Source organism: Sebastes umbrosus, chromosome 23, assembly GCF_015220745.1.
Source record: "Sebastes umbrosus isolate fSebUmb1 chromosome 23, fSebUmb1.pri, whole genome shotgun sequence".
NCBI classification, from domain to species: domain Eukaryota; kingdom Metazoa; phylum Chordata; class Actinopteri; order Perciformes; family Sebastidae; genus Sebastes; species Sebastes umbrosus.
This window is the reverse complement of record NC_051291.1, coordinates 1-24,230: the sequence shown is the minus strand read 5'-3', so window position 1 is coordinate 24,230 and position 24,230 is coordinate 1. Positions and strand designations below refer to the sequence as shown.

Genomic DNA, 24,230 nt, shown 5'->3' with positions numbered 1-24,230 from the left:
CGGGGCGCCCCAGAGGGAACCCCACGTGGGTTCTGGGTCTGATACATGCACGCACCCCGGCGGTCAGCGCTCGTTGGCTTGTGTTAGCTCTAGAACTGACACAGTTATCCAAGTAACCTGAGAGCGATCAAAGGATATTCTGTTTACTTGCATTTCGTGCAAGTAGTATTAAGTATTAAGTATTTAGCTAATATCAAATATGAATGCATTTTATATGTTGTTAAACTGATCAATAAGTTGAAGGTTGATTCACTAACAACAATAAAGTGCACCCAGTAGAGAGCAGATCTCCACCTGAGGTCTGGACTACGAAGCAGGGTTTGTGGTTAGCGAGGTAACTTCAGGATTAACCCTTCAGGGTTTTCCATCCTACGAAGATGGATCGCTTCTTACGGAGGTAGATCGCCATGGTAACTGATGCTTGGTAGATCACCATGGTAACTGATGCTGGGTAGATCACCATGGTAACTGATGCTGAACAGCTGACCTGCTCCGGAGCAGGTTATGTTCCAGATCAGAGATCAACTCGTATAAAAGCACCTCCTACTGACCAATCAGAGATCAGTCAGCAGATCACATGATAATATTACAATATATGAAGAAGTGACTGCAGCACAGAGAGCGCCGGCTACTAGATAAGCACGTTGACACCTCCAATCAATGAAAGGAACAACAGATAAACAACTGAATGTGGTTCCACTGAGGATGAAGACAGAGGATGAAGACAGAGGATGAAGAGTCCTCTCTGTTTACGGCCTGCATCCAGGACAAAGTATTCCAGAGTAACCATCAATGAAACCCTTAAAGGGTCTAACACTATGAATCAGTGGTGGGTCCAGCTGCTCTGCCCTAGCAGCAGCAGCTAGTGTGAGGGCAGCGTGGGCAGCTCCAACCGCTCCAAGGTATGCTGGGTAAGTATGACTAAAAGTAGGAGCCCCCATCTGGGCTGAAACCCAATCCCTCCGCCGCTCCAGGAATGCGGCGCTCCGGGCTCTCGGCTCTCCAACCACCCAGCAGCCTCTTTCCACAAGTCTTCCTCCGATCAAAGAGAGAGAGGCCTCCGCTCTGCTGAGCGCCTCGTACAGAACGCCATTCACAAAACGCTCCACCCATCACCTCCCCCCGCTCTCCGTCTCTCTCTCTCTGCAGCACCACAGCAGCTGTCCTCACCACCACCGCTCACAGAGACGCTGTCCTCACAGAGACGCTGTCCTCACCACCACGTTACTGATCTACAACCGCTCACAGAGACGCTGTCCTCACAGAGACGCTGTCCTCACCACCACGACCATGTAAAGGGGCCCGACCACGTATAATTTATTCAAAAAATAATGTGTAATGTATGTTGTGGTCCGAGTGATGATGAGAGATGTGATTCTGCAGGTTTCTCTCTCTCCTTGCTCATCACCTGTGATCCCCCTCAGCTGCTGATAATCAGCCTGGCTGGGAGGCTATATCAGCAGGTTGGCTGCTCAGTTGGTTGTGTGTCTGCAGAGGGTCAACACCTTCAGTTGGCTCTCTGGGGTTATGTTGGGTTGGGTGATTTGTGGGGTTTAGTGATTTGGAGTGTGCACATCTTTAGCCAGCCTCTACTTCTCTTTGTGTCTATCTCACATCTTCACTAAAGGGACTATTTGTAACTTTCAGAAATGTCTTGTTAACAGCTTCACCTGTGTCCGTTAAGTCAACTAAAGTCAGCGTCCTGTTGCTGGCGCTTGTGCTCGCTCTACATAGACATGAAGGAGCATCACTCAACACAGTGAGGAGACACACGTCAGCTAAAAGCACAATATCACTCTATATTTCAGCTGCTTGGCAGTAATGTTAGCTGACCAGACCAAGGTCTCTCCATGAATCAATGCTGATCCTAGTGTTGGCTTTTCCCGCCTCCCGACCGCGGCCGGAGGGAACGGGGGAGACGCCGGAGTTTTGGTGGGAGACGATAACGTATCTCTCTGCGGAGCCCCGTCACTTCACAAGACACGGGAAACCTCTGTTGGTCTGGAGGAGCTGCAGCAGTTATTTCTGCACAAACGTCCACTGAACATTCACTAGATATTCTCAGAGCTAAACTAACTCTTCTGCAGTGTGGAGTGAGCAGCATGCACGTGAGAGGTGGAGCGAGTACACGAGAACGTGCGCGCTGTCTGAGTGAAGGCAAGCAGGCAAGAGGAGACGAGGCTCCGGGCACACGCGAGCGCGCATGTGTCCCGACCCGCTACATTTATACGCTTAAAAAGTTACAAACAGTCCCTTTAAGTCCTCTACATTACTACACCGTCACATGTCCTCCAGCTCCAGCTCTACCTGTGATGAGTGTGCTGTCTGTGTGTATATAAAGCGTATTGTGCTCCGTCCTTGCAGTGGGAGTGTTAATTATCCCAGAAGATAGATGCTGCTGCTGTTTGCTCTGGTTAACCGTTACCGGGCCCGCTAACCTTTGGACCTCCTTTGAAGCCAAATGGATCATTTGACCAACCCTCCCTCCACAAACACGACGTCTGCACGGATGAAGAGTCAGTCACGAGATAGGCTTCGGATGAAACGCCGTGTTAAAGTAGGAGGCTGTTAAAGTCTGGAATGCTTCACCATTTAAACTGTTAAAATATAACTTCTCCTAATAGAGCACTTAGGGAGGCAAACATCGGACTGATCCGGCAGGTTTATAAATCACAAACTGCTCAAGTGAACTGGGAAACTTTAGTCAGTTTATTATGGAGGCTAAAGTGTGCCACTAGAATAATTATACTTTATTATTATTGTTGTTAGGTTTTTATATCATTCTGTAACTTCTGAACATTCACATGTTGGTCTCAGTATGTAGGTTTTAGCGTCAAAATGCTATTTTCCCTTCTAAAAAAATGTCCTGCACCGTACTCAGGACATAATGTGACCGCTGTAAAGGACAGGTAGCCACTCCGCAAAGAAAGGAGCTGGGCTTCGTGCCAATCCTCACACATTTTGCACCATAAGAGCCCAAAGTTGTCTCTTTCCTTCTTTCCATACACACTCCCCCCCGATCTCTCGCCCACATGTGCATTCTCTCTCTCTCTCTCTCTTGTTCTTTCGTTCCTTGAACTTGACCCCATGAGACCTCCGTACCTGGGGTTTAAACCCTGGTAGTCACCTCCAACACTCCCATCTCTCTGACTACAGCTTGTGATTGTCTGGCCGTCTCCAGATCATCTAACGTGTCCAACGTGTTCAAACCTGCAGGTCTTCCTCTAAACATTATAGCGTTGTATTCCTAAAGGTTATGTGGAGGTTGTTCTGTTAACTCCATGATTATGTAACCTCAGAGAGCTCACAGGAGACAACAACACAAGATAACACCTAGTTCCACCTCGACACCAGCCATCATTATGGAATAAAGCTTCCAGCTCCAGGCATGAAGCACCGCCCCCCCACCCCCCACCAGAGTTATGAACTGCACCTATCAGGGTCCAACTAAACCCGGCGATTAGGGGGAATTTGCCGAAGGGCCCTTTGTACAGGAGAAAAATGTCTGTCGTTGCGAGGAATGTGGAAAATTCCTCGCAGACAAGCAGGCTTTTGTTGGAGGGGTTTTGGGGGGGGGGGGCTCTGAAAGGAAAGAAAGGCGCAGACAAATTGGATCGGCTCCATTTAGGAGCCTCTGCTGTTTGAAGTGAAATCTGTTCCCAGAGTATCTGGAAGGAAACGAGGAAGACAAGTAGAGATGCAACATGTCTGCTCACACTTCACTTCTTATTCAACTTTACATTTACAGGAAAAGAAATCCTGTTTTCTGTTGTTGTTGTTCGGCAGCGTGTATTCTGTTCAGCAGCGTGTATTCTGTTCAGCAGCGTGTATTCTGTTCGGCAGCGTGTACTCTGTTCAGCAGCGTGTATTCTGTTCGGCAGCGTGTACTCTGTTCTGCAGCGTGTATTCTGTTCGGCAGCGTGTTTTCTGTTCAGCAGCGTGTATTCTGTTCGGCAGCGTGTACTCTGTTCAGCAGCGTGTATTCTGTTCGGCAGCGTGTATTCTGTTCAGCAGCGTGTATTCTGTTCAGCAGCGTGTATTCTGTTCTGCAGCGTGTACTCTGTTCTGCAGCGTGTACTCTGTTCTGCAGCGTGTATTCTGTTCAGCAGCGTGTACTCTGTTCTGCAGCGTGTATTCTGTTCTGCAGCGTGTATTCTGTTCAGCAGCGTGTATTCTGTTCAGCAGCGTGTACTCTGTTCTGCAGCGTGTATTCTGTTCTGCAGCGTGTACTCTGTTCAGCAGCGTGTATTCTGTTCAGCAGCGTGTACTCTGTTCTGCAGCGTGTATTCTGTTCTGCAGCGTGTACTCTGTTCTGCAGCGTGTATTCTGTTCAGCAGCGTGTACTCTGTTCTGCAGCGTGTACTCTGTTCTGCAGCGTGTATTCTGTTCAGCAGCGTGTATTCTGTTCAGCAGCGTGTACTCTGTTCTGCAGCGTGTATTCTGTTCTGCAGCGTGTATTCTGTTCGGCAGCGTGTTTTCTGTTCGGCAGCGTGTATTCTGTTCTGCAGCGTGTTTTCTGTTCAGCAGTCTTTAGTGTCTTGGAACCATTTGATGCTAATGCATGTGGCGTGCATGCGTGGCTGCTCTGAAACAGGAAGGACTCTATGCATGGCACTCAGCTCGGCCTTGTTTTAACAGAGCGTCGCAGATGTTCTGAATTAACCTGTCGGGCCTGGAACAGCTCACTTCCTGCCTCATAATAGTGCTAGCAGAAATACTCTAATGACATAAATGTCCATATCTATTTAAGGAATTTGAAAGAAGTGCATTGTGAAAAGGGAAGAGGGGAAAATCTCCAAGCCGTCGCTACACAAACAGCCGGGACACCACAGGACAGCCGTGCAGCTTCCTGTGTAAAACAAACAGTGAATGTGAATGTGGGGTTCCTCTCAGTAAGTGCTCTCCTCCTCCGACTGCACCACAAACCTCCATCTGAACGTCTCAGGACTAGTTACCTGCAGGAGCTGCAGCTTCTCAGTCCACTAACATTTCTTTACTTACTTAAAGAAACTCACGAGCTCGTCTCCAGCAGATCTAAAGAGGTGCTTTATTGGATTCTTTGTGGAGAAACTCAACTAAATAAATCAACTCAAAACAACAAATCCATTACGAGTGTTAGTCAACTAAGAACTCCTTTAGTTGAGGACGGCACTAGTTTATTTTACTTGCTCTTAAAATCAGTTAACTTGATTTGTCCTAACACTAGCTGTGACAAACTGTCCAGATATGATTGTGTTCTCCTGAGGGAGGTCAACAAGACCTTTTATTTATTTATTCTATATTTTCCAGCACAATGTCACGTTAGTAACACGCTGCACCAAATACACATTTACATTATTCTTTTCCATTTAACGTGGCTCTATGTAAGAATGACAAATGTCTTGTTAACAGTGACCCTGTGGCCGTTACATCAACGACGGTCAGCGTCCTGTTGCTCGCGCTGCAGAGACGCGATCGGTCAAAACAGTGAGACAACGCAGCTAACACCACTACATCACTACGGTGGTTTACTGCAGCACTCCTGTTTCACCAGACGAGCTTCACCAGAAAGAACTGTGTTTGTGCTTCCGTTGAGTTTGTGTTGGAGTCTGAGTCGTGGTGGCGGCTGGTCGTTTGTCGCATTAACGGACTCCATTTCTAATCAAATACAATTTCTAACTGAGCTGAAGAGAGCGAAGGCACTCAGGAGCGCACATGATGTCACATCCGTTGGACTTTCACGGAAAAAACATCCCACATTCTTCACTTTAACAGCAGTCTACAGGCTGAGAGAGGAAACCCTGAAAGGTCTAATAGTTTAGATTCGGTTATAACTTGATTAAATGATTAAAAACATTTATACGTGTAAAAACTTCCATACAGTCCCTTTAAAGAAAATTGAGGTTACATTATTAAATTGAAACCGTTTGCCAGGTTTGCCGTTGAGGTTGTCTTTGCTCATGCTAACTCCCCGTGGTTTCCTCTGTTTATTCCTACAGTGAAACATGATGCGTCGCTGTGTGCCAGACCATTTCTGTCATATTGAATCACTAATGAAGTAAAAGAGAACTCAAATATTACAACGGTATGGTGTAATATGACGTTATCTCTGCAGCTATCTCTTAAACTCCACTGGTTTCTACATCCTAATCTGTGCAGCAGCTCAGAGTCAGACTCCGAGTGAAATGATTCAATTCTTCCAGCGTTAGGAGAGCGTTGGGAGAGCGTTAGGAGAGCGTTGGGAGAGCGTTAGGAGAGCGTTGGGAGAGCGTTAGGAGAGGGAGGTAGAGGTGACCTGTGGAAATTCGCCGAGGTCCCAGAGAACTCCTGATGTTTGTAGAGTCCCCGTCTGAACAAAGGCCTCTAGTGGCTGGAATCCAGGCCGTCGGCCCGGCAGCAGCCTGTCGAGGCTGGAGGAAGGTGGGGGGTTGAGAATGTAGGGAATGAGGCAAAGCTGCTGCCCACCCCCCAACTCCTTTCACTGCTGTCTCTGAGGTCTCTCTTTCTCTCTCTCGCTCTTTCAAACAGCCTGGAGGAAGGAGTCCGATACGGCCCAACCAAAAACAACTGAATCCACCTCATCCAGTCCACCGACACAGAAACCGAGTCAACTTGCAACCTTCACACAAAACCTCCCGTCATCTTCATACAAGCACTAACTGAGTCATCTGCATAAGATCTATTAACAGCATAAAGAAGATGAGTCTAAAATGAATGCTGCCAGTGTTCAATAGAACCAAAGTGATACGACACAATAGTGAACTAGAAGAACGCAGACCTCTGACCAGACCTCTGACCAGGCCTCTGACCAGGCTGTCCCCGACGTCTCGTCCCAGAACGCAGACCTCTGACCAGGCTGTCCCCGACGTCTCGTCCCAGAACGCAGACCTCTGACCAGGCTGTCCCCGACGTCTCGTCCCAGAACGCAGACCTCTGACCAGGCCGTGCCCGACGTCTCGTCCCAGAACGCAGACCTCTGACCAGGCTGTCCCCGACGTCTCGTCCCAGAACGCAGACCTCTGACCAGGCCGTGCCCGACGTCTCGTCCCAGAACGCAGACCTCTGACCAGGCTGTCCCCGACGTCTCGTCCCAGAACGCAGACCTCTGACCAGGCCGTGCCCGACGTCTCACAATGTCAATGGAAGTAAAACACATTTAGTGATTCAGATCTGTTCCACAAGTCTTCATTTCTAGATTTGCTCTTCTATACATCCAGTAGAATTAGTCTGTGAGCAGTTCTACGTTTTACATCAGCAGTGTGTTTAGAACTGACCGAGGAAGAACTGGATAGTTACCATAAACCTCATCTTACAAAGATACATTTACATTACAAATACAGAATGAAATCCATTTCTTTCTCCTTGCTTCTCTGACACACAAGAAAAACCTCCACAGAGCAATATTACTATGTATAACTAGTAATATTGTTCTTTGTTTTAGAGCCATTGAAGAAGCGTCTGCTGGGTCCAGACTCTGTTTATCTCTGATTCCAGCTAGGTGGCGACCGTCACCTGGCGAGACACACACATCTTCGCTGTTGGTTGAGGCCGTGACTTCGCCGGTCAAAGTTCATCAGAGTTGAACTCCACACAATGCAAAGATGTGAATTTGCTTTGCAACCGATAGCAAATGTTTTATTGGCCCCGTCGCTCACATAGAATGGAAGTGAACGGTGAGCGTGCCGTAAGACTTTACAGCCACACTAGAGACTCTGTGAGGCTGAACTTTGGCACTAAACACTAAAGTCAGCATGCTAACATGCTAACATGATGATGAAGGTTCACCATGTTCACCATCTTAGTCCAACCAGGAGTCACCGGTGGAGCGGTGTATAGTATGACGTCATCATGACATCACATGGGTCACAGAAACAGCAAAGACCAGAGAGACTGAATGAACACCAGAAACATCCACTGGGAAGAGGTCAAAGGTCATCGACCAGGAGCTCACGGTGGACCGTCTCTAAACAGAGGAAGGCGTTGTGTCATCACATGACGTAAAGAAGGAACTTTGGACAACTGAACCGCCGCCGTCATCACGGAGCAAACTCCATCTGCTGATGAACTCCGTCATCACGGAGCAAACTCCATCTGCTGATGAACACTGACAGAAACGTGAAGTCCACCTGCTTTCAACTGAATCTCACAAACTTATAAAGGTCCAGAATGAAAGAATGAGCTTTTCCATTCTCTATTATAATAATATAATAATATAATAATAATAATAATATAATTATATAATAATATAATAATATATTGTAACATCAGTTCAGACTCTTGTTAGTGTTGTTTGATTCAGACTCAGTCTGGAGACCGGCTGTCGGAGGATCTGTTGCACGAAACCCCGTCTCCTCTGTGAGGGACGCCGAGGCTCTAAAATGCGTTTTAATGTCCGACAGCGATCACAATAGCACCGATCACCCCCCCGCCTTCCACATGTTTAGTGTTCACATGCTGTTAGTATCTGAGGATCCTCCAGGCCTCCTCACAGAGCTGCTGGACTAACTGGTCACAGTTCTGCTCATCACCTCTGCCAGACTTTCTTACTCCTCTCCTCCCCCGAGCTCTGATTCCACCGCCGCCGCCGCTTGGCACCTGCCTCCAGCGTCTGACCCGCAGCCAAGAGCAGCAGAGCCTTGTGTGAGACGGGAGACGGGAGGAGACCTCTTCCATTCACACCAGATCAACTCCCCTAAACACACACTCACTCACTCTGCCGCAGCACGCCGCGCTCCCTCGCCCATTCACTTAGTCACTTCCGCTAACGTTTACTGCGGAGGGCATTAGTCTCACAGTAGACTCCATTTAACGGTGATAAGGGCACAGAAAGGGGAGATGGGTATGTCCTGGGTGTGAGTTACTGAGGATGTGACTGAAGGGAATGAAACACAAAGAGGCAGCTGTAGGGAGGCAGCGGGACGGGAGGCAGCGGGACGGCTGACCATAGGAGAGGAACAGGCTGACCAGAGGAGAGGAACAGGCTGACCAGAGGAGAGGAACCGGCCGACCAGAGGAGAGGAACCGGCCGACCAGAGGAGAGGAACCGGCTGACCAGAGGAGAGGAACAGGCTGACCAGAGGAGAGGAACAGGCTGACCAGAGGAGAGGAACCGGCCGACCAGAGGAGAGGAACCGGCCGACCAGAGGAGAGGAACAGGCTGACCAGAGGAGAGGAACCGGCCGACCAGAGGAGAGGAACCGGCCGACCAGAGGAGAGGAACCGGCCGACCAGAGGAGAGGAAAGACCAGCACTATAATATTCTCCTCTTTCCTGCTCTCTCTATACAGATGGTGGTGATTCCTGCCTGCCTGTTTTCATCTGCTGTTTCCCGTCTCGCTTTGTGGTTCTCCTTCAGGATGAACTTTTAGATTCCCCTGGTCCCACTGCACCTCTGATTGGAGCAGGCTCCAGGTACCGGTCCCTCCACCAATCCACCATTGCCGTGGTATTTGCTTGAAAGTAGCTTCAATAAGATGGCACCATAAATACAACTTTAGTTTTTATAATTGTCATTGTTATTATTGCCGTGACAACCAGAAGGCCTTCCTGTTAAGGAGGCCGAAGCTTTACTGTAACGGGGACAAACTGTTGAGCTGGTAGCCTGCAGAGGAACCAACACATAAACTCCGATGGCCAGTTGCCATCTGGCAGCAGAGAAGGTTCGCTGCTGAGCACAACTGATGAATGGAGATCTATTGGAGAGCAGAGTCCCCCCCCCCTTCAAGCTTTTACTAGCAGAGGAAGCTGGTCAGCTTGGCAGAGCTCCACCTATCCATCTCAGCACCTGCACACAGAGGACAGGACCTGCAGCCACATCATCATCATCATACCGATGAGGGACTGACGCTGGATCAGCCGGGTCCGACTGACCGGTAGCGGTTCCTGCCAGCTGTGTGGTGGTGGTCCAGAGACAAACCCCCGTCACAGAGACCCCACCAGCTGACTGAAGGGTCATCATCTCTATCAACACAATCTAAAAGTCAAAAAGCTTTTAACAGTGAACTTATTACACGTAAAAGAACAACACTAGGTGTTACCAGCTCATGTCCACATCGTCTGCCAGCATCAAATGAAATGGGAGTTCAGTAAAATGACAGCGTCTCCCATCACACTACTGCTCTGTCTGAGCCGAAGCCCTCCATGCTTTCATGTAACTTTAGATCATATTACTGGAGTTTAATCTCAGTTAACCAGCAGATAGAAGCCTAAAGCAAAGTCTACAGCAGCTGTTACCATGTGGGATGGAGCTTGAACTAACTGAGGAGTTTTCATTTATCTATTTGATGTAAAAACACGTCTTTAATAATAACTCACTTTAAATCCTTTAAAGTTTGCACACGACCGACTCCATCAGCTCAAATGTTCAAACTATCATTAACTCACCACACGGCACATTTCACATCCTATGTATCTGACAAATTAATGGATTTATTTGGGAAATGAATGGATTATAAAACATGTTTGTTTCTATCTGACATAAATGAATCCAGCCTGAGCAGATAACCCATACGTACTGTGCACACCTTCCGTTAAGACTATCTTGTGTTTATCTTTTTAGTGCTTTACTAGTTCTGGAAGTGTGATTTGGGTTTCTGTTATATTCATTCATTCATTCTAGTGTTTCCTGTTTTATTTTGAAAGTCTCTCACCTCTTGTGTCATGTCTGGTTTTACTTCCCGTCCCGCCCTGATCTGTTCCACCTGAGTCTAATAATCACCTGCTCTCCTTTAGTGGATGTAGTCCCTGTGCTGCCTTGTTCCTCCTGCAGTCCTGCCAGTGTTCCTGCTGTTCCTCGTGTCCTCCAGTTAGGACTTAGTTTAGTTTTTTTGACGTTTTTTTAGTTTGTACTTTGTTTTGTTCCTCAGCCTTCCTCAGTTTTTACCACCAGTGACCAGCTTCACAATTAAAGCTTGCTTTTTGTTAACAGTATCTGTCTGCCTTTGGGTCCTCCTCTTAAACACAAACATAATACCTTATATACACATATTTCCATTTTATTCCCCATTAATTCCCATAACTTCCTGATAAGTCCCATGGCAGGTTTCCAGCTTGAATAGTCCCAGAGTGTTGCATCTTTATAGGTTGAAGTGAACAATGAGAACTAAAGAGACTAATGATCGGGCTGACAGTTAAACATTTCCTCCGATGCAGCAGAAAGCAGCTGGAAGGCTTATGAAGACTGTGATTGTGGTCCGGGTGTCAGCAGCACATGACCCCGCAGCAGTCACAGAGGTGCACTATCTACGATACACAGCGGACTAGTTGCAGCGCGGCGGCCCGTCTGTAGTTCTGCCAGAAGGGTTGACGTAAAGCACGGAGGCCGCTGCGTGGGTGGATGTTGGTGCGTGTACCTGGGACATGCAGCACAACAAAGGAAACGATGCTGTAAAACCTCCACCGCTTTATCAGCTCGGTCCAAGAGTTCAGTGGCTGCACACAGCTGGAGACTCACACAGCTGGAGACTCACACAGCTGGAGACTCACACAACAGCTGTCAGGATGCATCACAATACTTCTACTGAAATCCACAAAGATGAATTCCAGACAGAAGACGACCAGGAAGTTGTGTTTCTATCTTCCAGGTGACAATACTGTACTACTACTGTATGAAATCCAGCTTCCTGAGAGGAGTTTAACTTTAAGTGTTCACAGTAAACATCATGAAGATTCAGACTAAAACATCCCTCCGTTACAACAACGCTGCATCCAGTCAGGAAGTCCAGTTGGAGTAACAGATGAACGCATTTAAAGGTTTCTACTAGAGACATTTAATGTGGAATTATCATTACTACACATTCTAGACTTCCCTCTCAGTGTGGTGTGTCTGTACTGAAGGTGGTTTATAGTAAACAGTTTGTTGTGTTCACAGGTTGCAAAGCGTGAAGGACTTATGATTTGGTGTGGTTCACCTGGTTGTCCTGCTCTGTTAAGCCCCTCGGCGTGCTATCGTGAGTTACTCCAGAGACATTAGACGTGATCTGAAGGCCGCGGCGTCACGCCGGCAGCTGTGGCCTGTTGTTGTTGAAGGAGGAGGATTCAGTGTACGTGCATGTGAACCGAGCAGTTCATTTACTCGCTGCAGCTTTTGAAGCCACCGCGCGGAGCTGATAAGCTGAAGTTGGTCGGTGGAGGATATCCTAAAGATTGTTGGAACACGCCATTCCTTCCAGGAAATGAACATAAATAAACTTTATGACTCTGTTCTTGGAGGCAAACGCTTCTTTTGTTCCCCCTTTGACACATCAAGAAGCCGACGTGACATATGCAGGAGAAAGTTCCTCGCCCGTCCTGGTGGCACTTCTCTAACTGCTCTATCCATCAGGCCTGTTACTGTGGAGCTGATAAACACAGAGGCCTTCAAGCTGTCCCAGGAATCATGAAGTATTCCTGCAGCGGGTGGAGAGTAAACATTCTCTAAGACTGATAACACTATACATTCAGGAGATATCCCCGAACACACATATAGACTACGAGAGGACCCTCTGGATGAGAGTTAACATCCACAGATGACCACAGAAGAAGGAAACAGTCCATCATTAGAACCCGGCGGTATATCCAGCGGGGGCCGGGAGAGAGTGTAGAAATGAAACCAGGCTTTTCCGTGCACATTTACACAAATCAGCAGACACAGCTCACACCTGAAGAACACTCACCCATTTCCTGGGTCGCCCTCGGGGTCTTTTCTCCCCGGTCGCCTCGGCTTTCTGTGAACACAAACAGTAGATTAGATGAGTCTTTATCCGGACCATCCCTTCATGACATGATCACTGGATGTTAATGCTGAATGAGCACCAAGACACTGTCAGGTACACGGAGATCACATCAGTGCAGCAGTGGATCTGGAAACTGGGACAGATGTTAACAGACACTGAGACATCGTGTTCCCAGATTATTGAGTACAATGTTCTTATGGCTAATGTCCAAAAAAACGACAACTAGAATGTCACTCGGAGAGCGCAGACCACGAGAGGTCCTTGACCATACAGCCATAAATGAGCACAGGAAATATCCGGCTGCTGGGTCCAGTAGTATAAGAGATCAGCCGCGGACAGACAGACAGATACACACACACAACCAAACGCATGATCTCCCCAGAGATAACTAGAATGGCCCTCGGAGAGCGCAGACCTCCGCCAACGCGTGACTTTAACAACAGATCCCAGCTCCCAGCTGGCGGTATCGTGAGGTGGTCGGCTTCTTATTAACACGGTGTGTTTCCGTGTGACGTATCGGCGGATGCCTCTCTCATTCAGCAGCCTTGTTATGTCTGTAGAACGTTACACTACGTTGTCTCTTATCCCGTCAGCTACCGCTTTGTTCTCTCTCACCGCGGACGGACAGCAGCTCCACACATCCACACACACACGTCTCTCTCTGCTCTCAGAAGGAGGCGGTATCACGCGTCATCAACGCGTCATCAGTTATACTGTGCATGTGTTACACCCTGTGGTCTTCATGCTCAGAATCCGGATCATGATCTGGGTCGCTACCAAAATGGAATGGATCGTTCATTGTGCCACACTCCAACCCTCCGAATCATTTCATTCAAATCCATCATGAACTGTTAGAGTAATCCTGCTAACAAACAAACAGACAAACAAACAAACCAGCGCCGGTGAAAACATGACCTCCTGGAGGTAATAAGATCCACGTTTTGATAAACCAGAATTATCCTTTAGGTATAGAAATAAATCCAAGTCAAATACACACTAGAGCACCAGATATGGATTAATCCGCCGCTGAAAATAGTCCCCAACAAACATCCTTCCTGTTTGAGTACGTTAAACTGTTTGAGATGAATATATGATGTATCAGTGAGCTGAAGGGAATGTTCAGATGTATCTCCGTCAGCATGGACACGGTCCGAGTGTGCACGTTTACAGAGCGCTCTCTTATTGTGAAATGAATACCTGGAATGTCCCCGTGTGTTTGGCTCGTACCTTTCTCACTCAGACAGCAGGATGATGTGATGTATTTGTGGGAACTGGGAGAGATCGGACCTGCAGACCGCCCAGGGCAGTCAAAAGGCCAAACTCTCTGCAGTCATCCACGATTAACAGGACCAGACCCGTGTCAATAATTCATGGAGCAACGCCAGGCTGCCTGTCTCTGGCTGGCAGGCAGGCAGCTGAAATCTTAGTCAAATTGATGACCTGCAATTAATTTTGCAGACAATGACCAGCGAGTATCAGTGGTGGCGGTGGTGGTGGTGTCAGGGCGTGTGTGTGGCTTTCTGCAGCTATTTGGCTCAGAGAACAACAGCAGCTCCTCTGTCACCCCGACACACTGAGTACAAACCACCCAGCCTGGTCACATGACCACAGGTAGAGGGTTTCAACACATCAGCTGCTGGATCCCAGAGTCCAGAAAACACAGGACGCCAGACCTGGACGCCAGACCTGGACGCCAGACCTGGACGCCAGACCTGGACGCCAGACCTGGACGCCAGACCTGGATGCCAGACCTGGACGCCAGACCTGGACGATCCAAACTTACACTAAATGTTGGAGAGGAAAAACTGTCATGTCCATGTTCAAAGGGGTCCCTTGACCTCTGACCTCCAGATCAGTGAATGTAAATGGGTTCTATGGGTACCCACGAGTCTTTGTTTGATTTATAGAAATTGATTTTACAGGGCAAACATCTCCAGAAGAATGAAATGTTCAGACGAAGGCTGTGATATGAATAATAAAATACTGATTTAACTACAGCGACTTTTCTCTTTAAGCTTTCTGGGCGTTAACTATAGTAATAATAATAATATAATATATATAATAATAATGCTCCAAAATGATGTGAAACTACATCATTTTAATTCAAAAACCTTCAAATCTTCTAGGAGGAGGATGACCAAACCCAATATCTACTTGTATTTTTCAGAATGTAATAATGATTGATGATATTGGCCGATACACACACCAACATGTGAATCAGCGGCGTACCGGTAGCGCTGGTAACGAGTAGTGTCCCTGATGTACTCCCGGGAGGACGTGGACACGCTGCGGAGCGTAGTACTTCTGTTTATACTACTTCCTGGAGTCTGCTTGTAGATCTGCGTCTACAGGAAGACCTAGTCCGTATATTCTCCGAGGAGGTCGAGGGAGGTGACGAGTCTTACACACACCTTTAATTTGACTAATTACTGCTAATGGAGAGTAAAAAGTCAACTTAAGCTCCAACACAACGATGATGTCTCGTCATGTGATGTTCTGATGCTCTTTCATGACACATATCACGTTGCCGGCCAGCCAATCTGTGTGCTGTAATCCCAGTTCTCTGTTTGGGACGCTGCATTTTTAATGTGGAGACTTAATGGTCTGAAAGACGAAACCCTGTTCAATTAATCATCGGCGTGTTTTATGTGTCTGAGCAGAGAGACGCAGCACGTCTGCAGCGGCATGTCTGTAGCGGCATGTCTGCAGCAGGACGTCTGCGGCAGGACGTCTGCGGCAGGACGTCTGCGGCAGCAGGTCTGCGGCAGCACGTCTGCGGCAGCACGTCTGCGGCAGGACGTCTGCGGCAGCACGTCTGCGGCAGGACGTCTGCGGCAGGACGTCTGCGGCAGCACGTCTGCGGCAGCTCGTCTGCGGCAGGACGTCTGCGGCAGCACGTCTGCAGCGGCTCGTCTGCAGCGGCTCGTCTGCAGCAGCTCTTCTGCAGCAGGACGTCTGCAGCGGCTCGTCTGCAGCGGGACGTCTGCAGCAGCACGTCTACAGCAGCTCGTCTGCAGCAGCTCGTCTTCAGCAGGACGTCTGCAGCAGCTCGTCTGCAGCAGCTCGTCTGCAGCGGGACGTCTGCAGCAGCTCGTCTGCAGCGGGACGTCTGCAGCAGCACGTCTACAGCAGCTCGTCTGCAGCAGCTCGTCTTCAGCAGGACGTCTGCAGCAGCTCGTCTGCAGCAGCTCGTCTGCAGCAGGACGTCTGCAGCAGCTCTGACGGTTCCTTCCATAGCCCAAACACAAAAATCACCATCACAAACAGATTCATGTCGCTGCCGCCGCTGTAGTTCAGGTTTGGTTGGGTTTAGGCAGCACATGCCTTGCTCAGGGGGAGGGAAGGATTGTGGTTTGGTTAAAAAAATACTCTGTTAAGGTTAGCAAACCATTTAGGTTAAAAGAGGAACTACTTGTGACTGGTTAAAGAAAGCAAACACTGACTGTTGGGAGGAAACAGGAAGGCTGACACGTCCGTCCACCACGACCTCCTCCCTGCAATGTATAACAGCGTGTCCACACAGACTGAAGTTATAATTCAAAGGTCTTTGTCAGTCCAACATACTGTAGGTCATATGTAGGCATGTAAATAGGGGTGTGAGTATACGTCGACGGGGGCGACACTTAGCGATGACAGAACGCAGCCGCCACGCACTGCTGCCGTTCCCGGTGTGGACGAGGGCTTAGAGAGGTTCCTGATCTACATCCTCTACAGTCAAGGCTTCAGTCTGTGTTTACTGAATCGTCTAACAAGGTTGAGAAACCCCCAGCTGAATGTGTGTGTGGGGGGGCTGCGTGGCCACATGTGTGCAGGTGTGAAAGTAGGCCGGGCTTGACCTCCTCTTGAGTTCTGTTTTTTCCAGTTTCCGTGTGAATGTGAACTTTCTGTGTGTGAAACACCACGAACGTCTGCTGTCTGGAAGCCGGTATTCTCATTAGTACAATTCATCAGGACGAGACCGCCACGACACCTCTGGGCCCGCCGCCGAGCGCACGGCCACACAAAACGGGTCAGACTACAGAACGGGTCAGACTACATACTGAAGCATTCACACACTCTGTTCATCCCTCCATCCACCTTCACACCCTAATGGAAGGAATGACTCCTCTGTCATCACTCACAGAGCCTCGTCACTTTAAACAAACGCTGCTCTGCTGAGGACGGGCTCGCGTTAGAGTCATTCAGACCTCAACCAGCAGCTCTCTGTGAATAAAGATCTATTCTTCCAGAGCAGTGCAGATACTACAGTCTATGTTGTGCAGTAATAGTGTAGATACTACAGTCTATGTTGTGCAGTAATAGTGTAGATACTACAGTCTATGTTCTGCAGTAATAGTCCAGATACTATAGTCTATGTTCTGCAGTAATAGTGTAGATACTATAGTCTATGTTCTGCAGTAATAGTGTAGATACTATAGTCTATGTTCTGCAGTAATAGTGTAGATACTACAGTCTATGTTCTGCAGTAATAGTCCTGATACTATAGTCTATGTTGTGCAGTAATAGTCCAGATACTACAGTCTATGTTGTGCAGTAATAGTGTAGATACTACAGTCTATGTTGTGCAGTAATAGTGTAGATACTATAGTCTATGTTCTGCAGTAATAGTGTAGATACTACAGTCTATGTTCTGCAGTAATAGTCCAGATACTATAGTCTATGTTGTGCAGTAATAGTGTAGATACTACAGTCTATGTTCTGCAGTAATAGTCCTGATACTATAGTCTATGTTCTGCAGTAATAGTGTAGATACTATAGTCTATGTTCTGCAGTAATAGTGTAGATACTACAGTCTATGTTCTGCAGTAATAGTCCAGATACTATAGTCTATGTTCTGCAGTAATAGTGTAGATACTACAGTCTATGTTCTGCAGTAATAGTCCTGATACTATAGTCTATGTTGTGCAGTAATAGTCCAGATACTACAGTCTATGTTCTGCAGTAATAGTGTAGATACTACAGTCTATGTTGTGCAGTAATAGTGTAGATACTATAGTCTATGTTCTGCAGTAATAGTGTAGATACTACAGTCTATGTTCTGCAGTAATAGTCCAGATACTATAGTCTATGTTCTGCAGTAATAGTGTAGATACTACAGTCTATGTTCTGCAGTAATAGTCCAGATACTACAGTCTATGTTCTGCAGTAATAGTCCAGATACTACAGTCTATGTTCTGCAGTAATAGTGTAGATACTACAGTCTATGTTCTGCAGTAATAGTCCAGATACTATAGTCTATGTTCTGCAGTAATAGTGTAGATACTACAGTCTATGTTCTGCAGTAATAGTCCAGATACTACAGTCTATGTTGTGCAGTAATAGTCCAGATACTACAGTCTATGTTCTGCAGTAATAGTCCAGATACTATAGTCTATGTTGTGCAGTAATAGTGTAGATACTATAGTCTATGTTGTGCAGTAATAGTGTAGATACTATAGTCTATGTTGTGCAGTAATAGTGTAGATACTATAGTCTATGTTCTGCAGTAATAGTGTAGATACTATAGTCTATGTTGTGCAGTAATAGTGTAGATACTATAGTCTATGTTGTGCAGTAATAGTGTAGATACTATAGTCTATGTTCTGCAGTAATAGTGTAGATACTACAGTCTATGTTCTGCAGTAATAGTCCAGATACTACAGTCTATGTTGTGCAGTAATAGTCCAGATACTACAGTCTATGTTCTGCAGTAATAGTCCAGATACTACAGTCTATGTTCTGCAGTAATAGTCCAGATACTACAGTCTATGTTCTGCAGTAATAGTCCAGATACTACAGTCTATGTTCTGCAGTAATAGTCCAGATACTATAGTCTATGTTGTGCAGTAATAGTCCAGATACTACAGTCTATGTTCTGCAGTAATAGTCCAGATACTACAGTCTATGTTGTGCAGTAATAGTGTAGATACTATAGTCTATGTTCTGCAGTAATAGTCCAGATACTACAGTCTATGTTCTGCAGTAATAGTCCAGATACTATAGTCTATGTTCTGCAGTAATAGTGTAGATACTATACTCTATGTTGTGCAGTAATAGTCCAGATACTACAGTCTATGTTCTGCAGTAATAGTCCAGATACTATAGTCTATGTTGTGCAGTAATAGTCCAGATACTACAGTCTATGTTCTGCAGTAATAGTCCAGATACTACAGTCTATGTTCTGCAGTAATAGTGTAGATACTATAGTCTATGTTGTGCAGTAATAGTCCAGATACTATAGTCTATGTTGTGCAGTAATAGTCCAGATACTACAGTCTATGTTCTGCAGTAATAGTCCAGATACTACAGTCTATGTTCTGCAGTAATAGTGTAGATACTATAGTCTATGTTGTGCAGTAATAGTCCAGATACTACAGTCTATGTTCTGCAGTAATAGTGTAGATACTACAGTCTATGTTGTGCAGTAATAGTGTAGATACTATAGTCTATGTTCTGCAGTAATAGTGTAGATACTACAGTCTATGTTGTGCAGTAATAGTCCAGATACTACAGTCTATGTTCTGCAGTAATAGTCCAGATACTACAGTCTATGTTCTGCAGTAATAGTGTAGATACTACAGTCTATGTTGTGCAGTAATAGTCCAGATACTACAGTCTATGTTCTGCAGTAATAGTGTAGATACTACAGTCTATGTTCTGCAGTAATAGTCCAGATACTACAGTCTATGTTCTGCAGTAATAGTCCAGATACTACAGTCTATGTTTTGCAGTAGTGTAGGTACTACAGTCTATGTTCTGCAGTAATAGTCCAGATACTACAGTCTATGTTCTGCAGTAATAGTCCAGATACTACAGTCTATGTTCTGCAGTAATAGTCCAGATACTACAGTCTATGTTCTGCAGTAATAGTGTAGATACTATAGTCTATGTTCTGCAGTAATAGTGTAGATACTACAGTCTATGTTGTGCAGTAATAGTCCAGATACTACAGTCTATGTTGTGCAGTAATAGTGTAGATACTACAGTCTATGTTGTGCAGTAATAGTCCAGATACTACAGTCTATGTTGTGCAGTAATAGTGTAGATACTACAGTCTATGTTCTGCAGTAATAGTGTAGATACTACAGTCTATGTTGTGCAGTAATAGTCGAGTGGAGGTGTTGCAGTGCGGTTGTTTCTACTTCCAAGCTGCTGATCTGTGTCAGAGATTGCAGCAGTGAATGATGTGGGGGGGGGAAGTGAACTTTTAAAGAGTATAAGTTAAAGGTGTGGGCCGAGCCGGGACGCTTTCATCTGGAAAGATTGATATCTGCAGTGTTTATCATAACAATACCAGATGAGATGAGACCGGATTACAGCGAGAGCAGAGTGCTTCTGGGAATGTTTACAGTGGTTCATGGTGGCAACGGAGCACTAAGGCTGCTGTCATCGGGAGCCTAACACCGCTTCATCTGGCTAATGAATGAAGACACGGGGACCGGACCCGGCACCCGGCCCTAGACCCCATCCCCGGCACCCGGCACCCGGCATCCAGCACCCGGCACCCGGCACCCGGCACCAACCAACAGAGCACTAAGGCTGCTGTCATCGGGAGCCTAACACTGCTTCATCTGGCTAATGAATGAAGACACAGGGACCGTCCCCAAACCCGGCATCCGGCACCTGGCCCCGGCCCACGGCACCGGCACCAGGCACCTGGCGCCCCGGCCCACGGCCCCGGCCCCGGCACCCGCCACCCTCCACCCGGCCCCGGCCCCAGCCTCGCCTCGCTCACAACGACGGCATCACAATCCCAAAAACGTTAGCTGTAATATTGCTGTGAAATTCCCAAAGCTTTTGTCGGGATCAGCTTTTCTTTACTTTAATCTGGGCTCATTCATCAACCCGTATCTCTCGTGCACACAGCCTCCTCTCGTGCACACAGTCTCCTCTCGTGCACACCGTCTCCTCTCGTGCACACAGTCTCCTCTCGTGCACACCGTCTCCTCTCGTGCACACAGTCTCCTCTCGTGCACACCGTCTCCTCTCGTGCACACAGTCTCCTCTCGTGCACACCGTCTCCTCTCTGTGTACACAGTGTGTGAGAGTGCTGCTGAGTTATGGCCGCGTGGTTCTTTCATCACAAACAGGTTCCTGTGTTCTCAGACGTGTGTTCATGTTTCTATTGTTCCAGGTATGCTGCTCTTTCACACTGGAACATGCTTGTATAGGAGAACATGTACAGGTATAGGAGAACATGTACAGGTGTCAACTGGAGACATTCCTGTGGCACTTTCTTTCTACTCGTACACAACCTGAACAGTTACCCAGAACACCCTGCTCTGCTGCCTCCACATAGACGTATGTATACTCAACGTTAACAGGCTCAGTACAGTACAGTACAGTACTGTACAGTACTGTACTGTACAGTACTGTGGGCCAATAAGACACCTGAGTTCGATCAAAGAACTGATCTGAGCAGACTTCTAATGTCACACGCTTAGAATCGCACAACGACACGTGGTTAACGTTCAGAAAGGATTGATTAGGTTTAGGCAATAACAGCCGTCCTCAGTGGACCTGCTGACCTAACGCTACGTAACTAGCGTAAAGTCAACGTTTCCTTTTGGTTTCACGCGGGACATGAACAACAGCCTGAACCGCACCAGAGTCCACTCGGAAGCGGACCGAGACCCACCTTCTCAGGTGGACCGGAGTTCGGTTGTTTGGTCCACACAGAGCTGGATGAGCTTTAACACCGGCCCAAACAAAGCTAACTGGACAAACAGACCTAAGTTTGTTTTAACTGAACCAAACGGGTTATGCGTAAAAGCAAACTTAGCGACCTGTTTCTCTAGCAACGGGACAGAAAAACAGCTTAACAAACAATCCGCTGACGGGAACAATCCATGATTATCTCTTTTAGTTGGTCAGATATCTAACAACCCAAAGTTCTACCAAAGTTACTGGTGACACAGAAATCTATCAAGCAATATCTCTGTCAATGTTACTGCTAATGAAAAGATCAATACACCGATGGAAAGCTGTTCTAACGGTGTTTTGTTGGTCAATCTATCATGAAGGCAAGGGGGTGAAGTTTGACCCTGAAGTGACCTTCATGCTCCTTATAGGTTTACACATTTTGCTCAGGTTAGTAGCATTTAAAAATCAAGAGGTAATAAAACATGTCTGTTATCTTCTGAGATCTGATCTCATCAGATGGACACACCGTGGAAATCATCAAGACTCAGAAAATCAGTTTCCTGCAACATTTTGGAATATCGCATGAGTGCGTGCGTGCGTGCGTGCGTGCGTGCGTGCGTGCGTGCGTGCGTGCGTGCGTGCGTGCGTGCGTGCATCATTCAGGTGCTCCTCACCTTCTGCGCCGCCTTGGAGGGGCCCTTGTTCTTGCTTCCTTTGGGGCGGCCCCTCGGTCGCTTGGGGACAGGCTCTCCACTGGGCTCCTGAAAGGGACGGGGGGACATGACGTGGGTGTCGAGGACAGGAGGACACGAGGACAGGAGGACAGGAAACTAAGATTTGAAACTCCCCCCATTTGATCATTGCTTTATGGGTAAGACCAAAAGAAGGACAACGGTTGTGTGTGTGTGTGTGTGTGTGTGTGTTATTATCCTCACACTGAACTCCATCAGTATGTCTCTCATGGTGATGAACCATGAACCTGAGTGTCTGAAGATGTGAGTCTGTCTATCATCTAGTCATCTACTGTATTCTCAGCTGCAGGCTGCTGTGTCTCTGAGTCTCTGTGTCTCTGAGTCTCTGTGTCTCTGAGTCTCTGTGTCTCTGAGTCTCTGTGTCTCTGAGTCTCTGTGTCTCTGAGTCTCTGTGTCTCTGAGTCTCTGTGTCTCTGTGTCTCTGAGTCTCTGTGTCTCTGAGTCTCTGTGTCTCTGAGTCTCTGAGTCTCTGAGTCTCTGTGTCTCTGAGTCTCTGAGTCTCTGTGTCTCTGAGTCTCTGAGTCTCTGTGTCTCTGAGTCTCTGTGTCTCTGAGTCTCTGTGTCTCTGAGTCTCTGAGTCTCTGTGTTTCTGAGTCTCTGTGTCTCTGAGTCTCTGAGTCTCTGTGTCTCTGAGTCTCTGTGTCTCTGAGCCGGTCCGGTTCCTCTGACCTACAGAAACACTGCAGCCGGCGGTGGACCTGGACCTCATTCTGGTTCTGGTTCTGGTTCTGGTTCTGGTGGGAAGTTTTTGGTGGGAAAGTGAGAGAGTTTCTGTGAATGACTTTCTGTTTACAGATGTGAATCACTGGTGAGTCAGAGCCCTGCAGGACTACAGTCATCCTGCATACTATATATAGTATATAGTATATATATAATATACTATATATATACTATATATACAGTATATATAGTATATATACTGTATATATACTATATACTATATATAGTATATATAGTATATATACTATATATACTATATATACTCTCCTCTTTAGACTCATGTTGTCAATTAAAGATTATCAGCCAGAGCCAAGAAACATTCCTCATCATGTCCTATATAAGATATGTCTGCTGAATACATATATATATATATATATATATATATGTATGTATATATATATATGTATGTATTCAGCAGACATAAAGGAGGTTATATTTTTATGTTTTTTATTGTTTATACTTATTTTATTTATCATCATTAGAGTTTTATTTAATCAACATCTCTCTTTTATTCTCTTTATGTTATTACAATGTTATTATTTTAACACAATCTGATTATTTTGTGTAGTTTCATCATTTGTATTTATTTATCTGGTATTGATCTTTTATAATCTTTAATACTCGTCTCTCTTAGTGCTTCCTCATTCAGTGAACTTCATCTGGTTGTTTTGGTGCATTAGTCTCTAAATCCATGAATCCATCATCTGTCCTGCTGATCTGCATCTGACTGCTTTATCAATACAGATTGATTGATATTAAACAACAGGAGGTCTACCAGCCAGAGAAGCTGCTTCACCGTCCACATGGAACGATCAGTTATCACTTTACCTTTACACCACAACCACAACCACAACCAGAACCTGAACCAGAACCAGAACCTGAACCACAACCAGAACCACAACCTGAACCAGAACCACAACCTGAACCACAACCTGAACCACAACCTGAACCACAACCTGAACCACAACCTGAACCACAACCTGAACCACAACCTGAACCACAACCTGAACCAGAACCACAACCACAACCAGAACCTGAACCTGAACCAGAACCACAACCTGAACCTGAACCACAACCTGAACCTGAACCACAACCTGAACCACAACCTGAACCACAACCTGAACCACAACCTGAACCACAACCAGAACCAGAACCACAACCTGAACCTGAACCTGAACCACAACCAGAACCACAACCAGAACCTGAACCTGAACCAGAACCACAACCTGAACCACAACCTGAACCACAACCTGAACCACAACCAGAACCAGAACCAGAACCAGAACCACAACCAGAACCAGAACCAGAACCTGAACCTGAACCAGAACCACAACCTGAACCACAACCTGAACCACAACCTGAACCACAACCTGAACCAGAACCACAACCACAACCAGAACCTGAACCTGAACCAGAACCACAACCTGAACCGCAACCAGAACCA

General features: G+C 46.7%; 1 protein-coding gene across 1 annotated transcript in view; it reads right to left on the bottom strand.

The window, feature by feature from the left end:
- hmga2 (high mobility group AT-hook 2) overlaps positions 1 to 22,110 on the bottom strand; it is a 28,115-nt gene extending 6,005 nt beyond the window's left edge. Inside the window, exons 1-2 of the mRNA XM_037760600.1 lie at positions 21,989 to 22,110; positions 12,633 to 12,683 (exon numbers count right to left, since the gene is read on the bottom strand). Coding sequence (XP_037616528.1) covers positions 12,633 to 12,683; positions 21,989 to 22,096 — 159 coding nt within the window. The 5' untranslated portion in view covers positions 22,097 to 22,110. The remainder of the gene's footprint in view (positions 1 to 12,632; positions 12,684 to 21,988) is intronic.
- Positions 22,111 to 24,230: the final 2,120 nt, after the last annotated feature.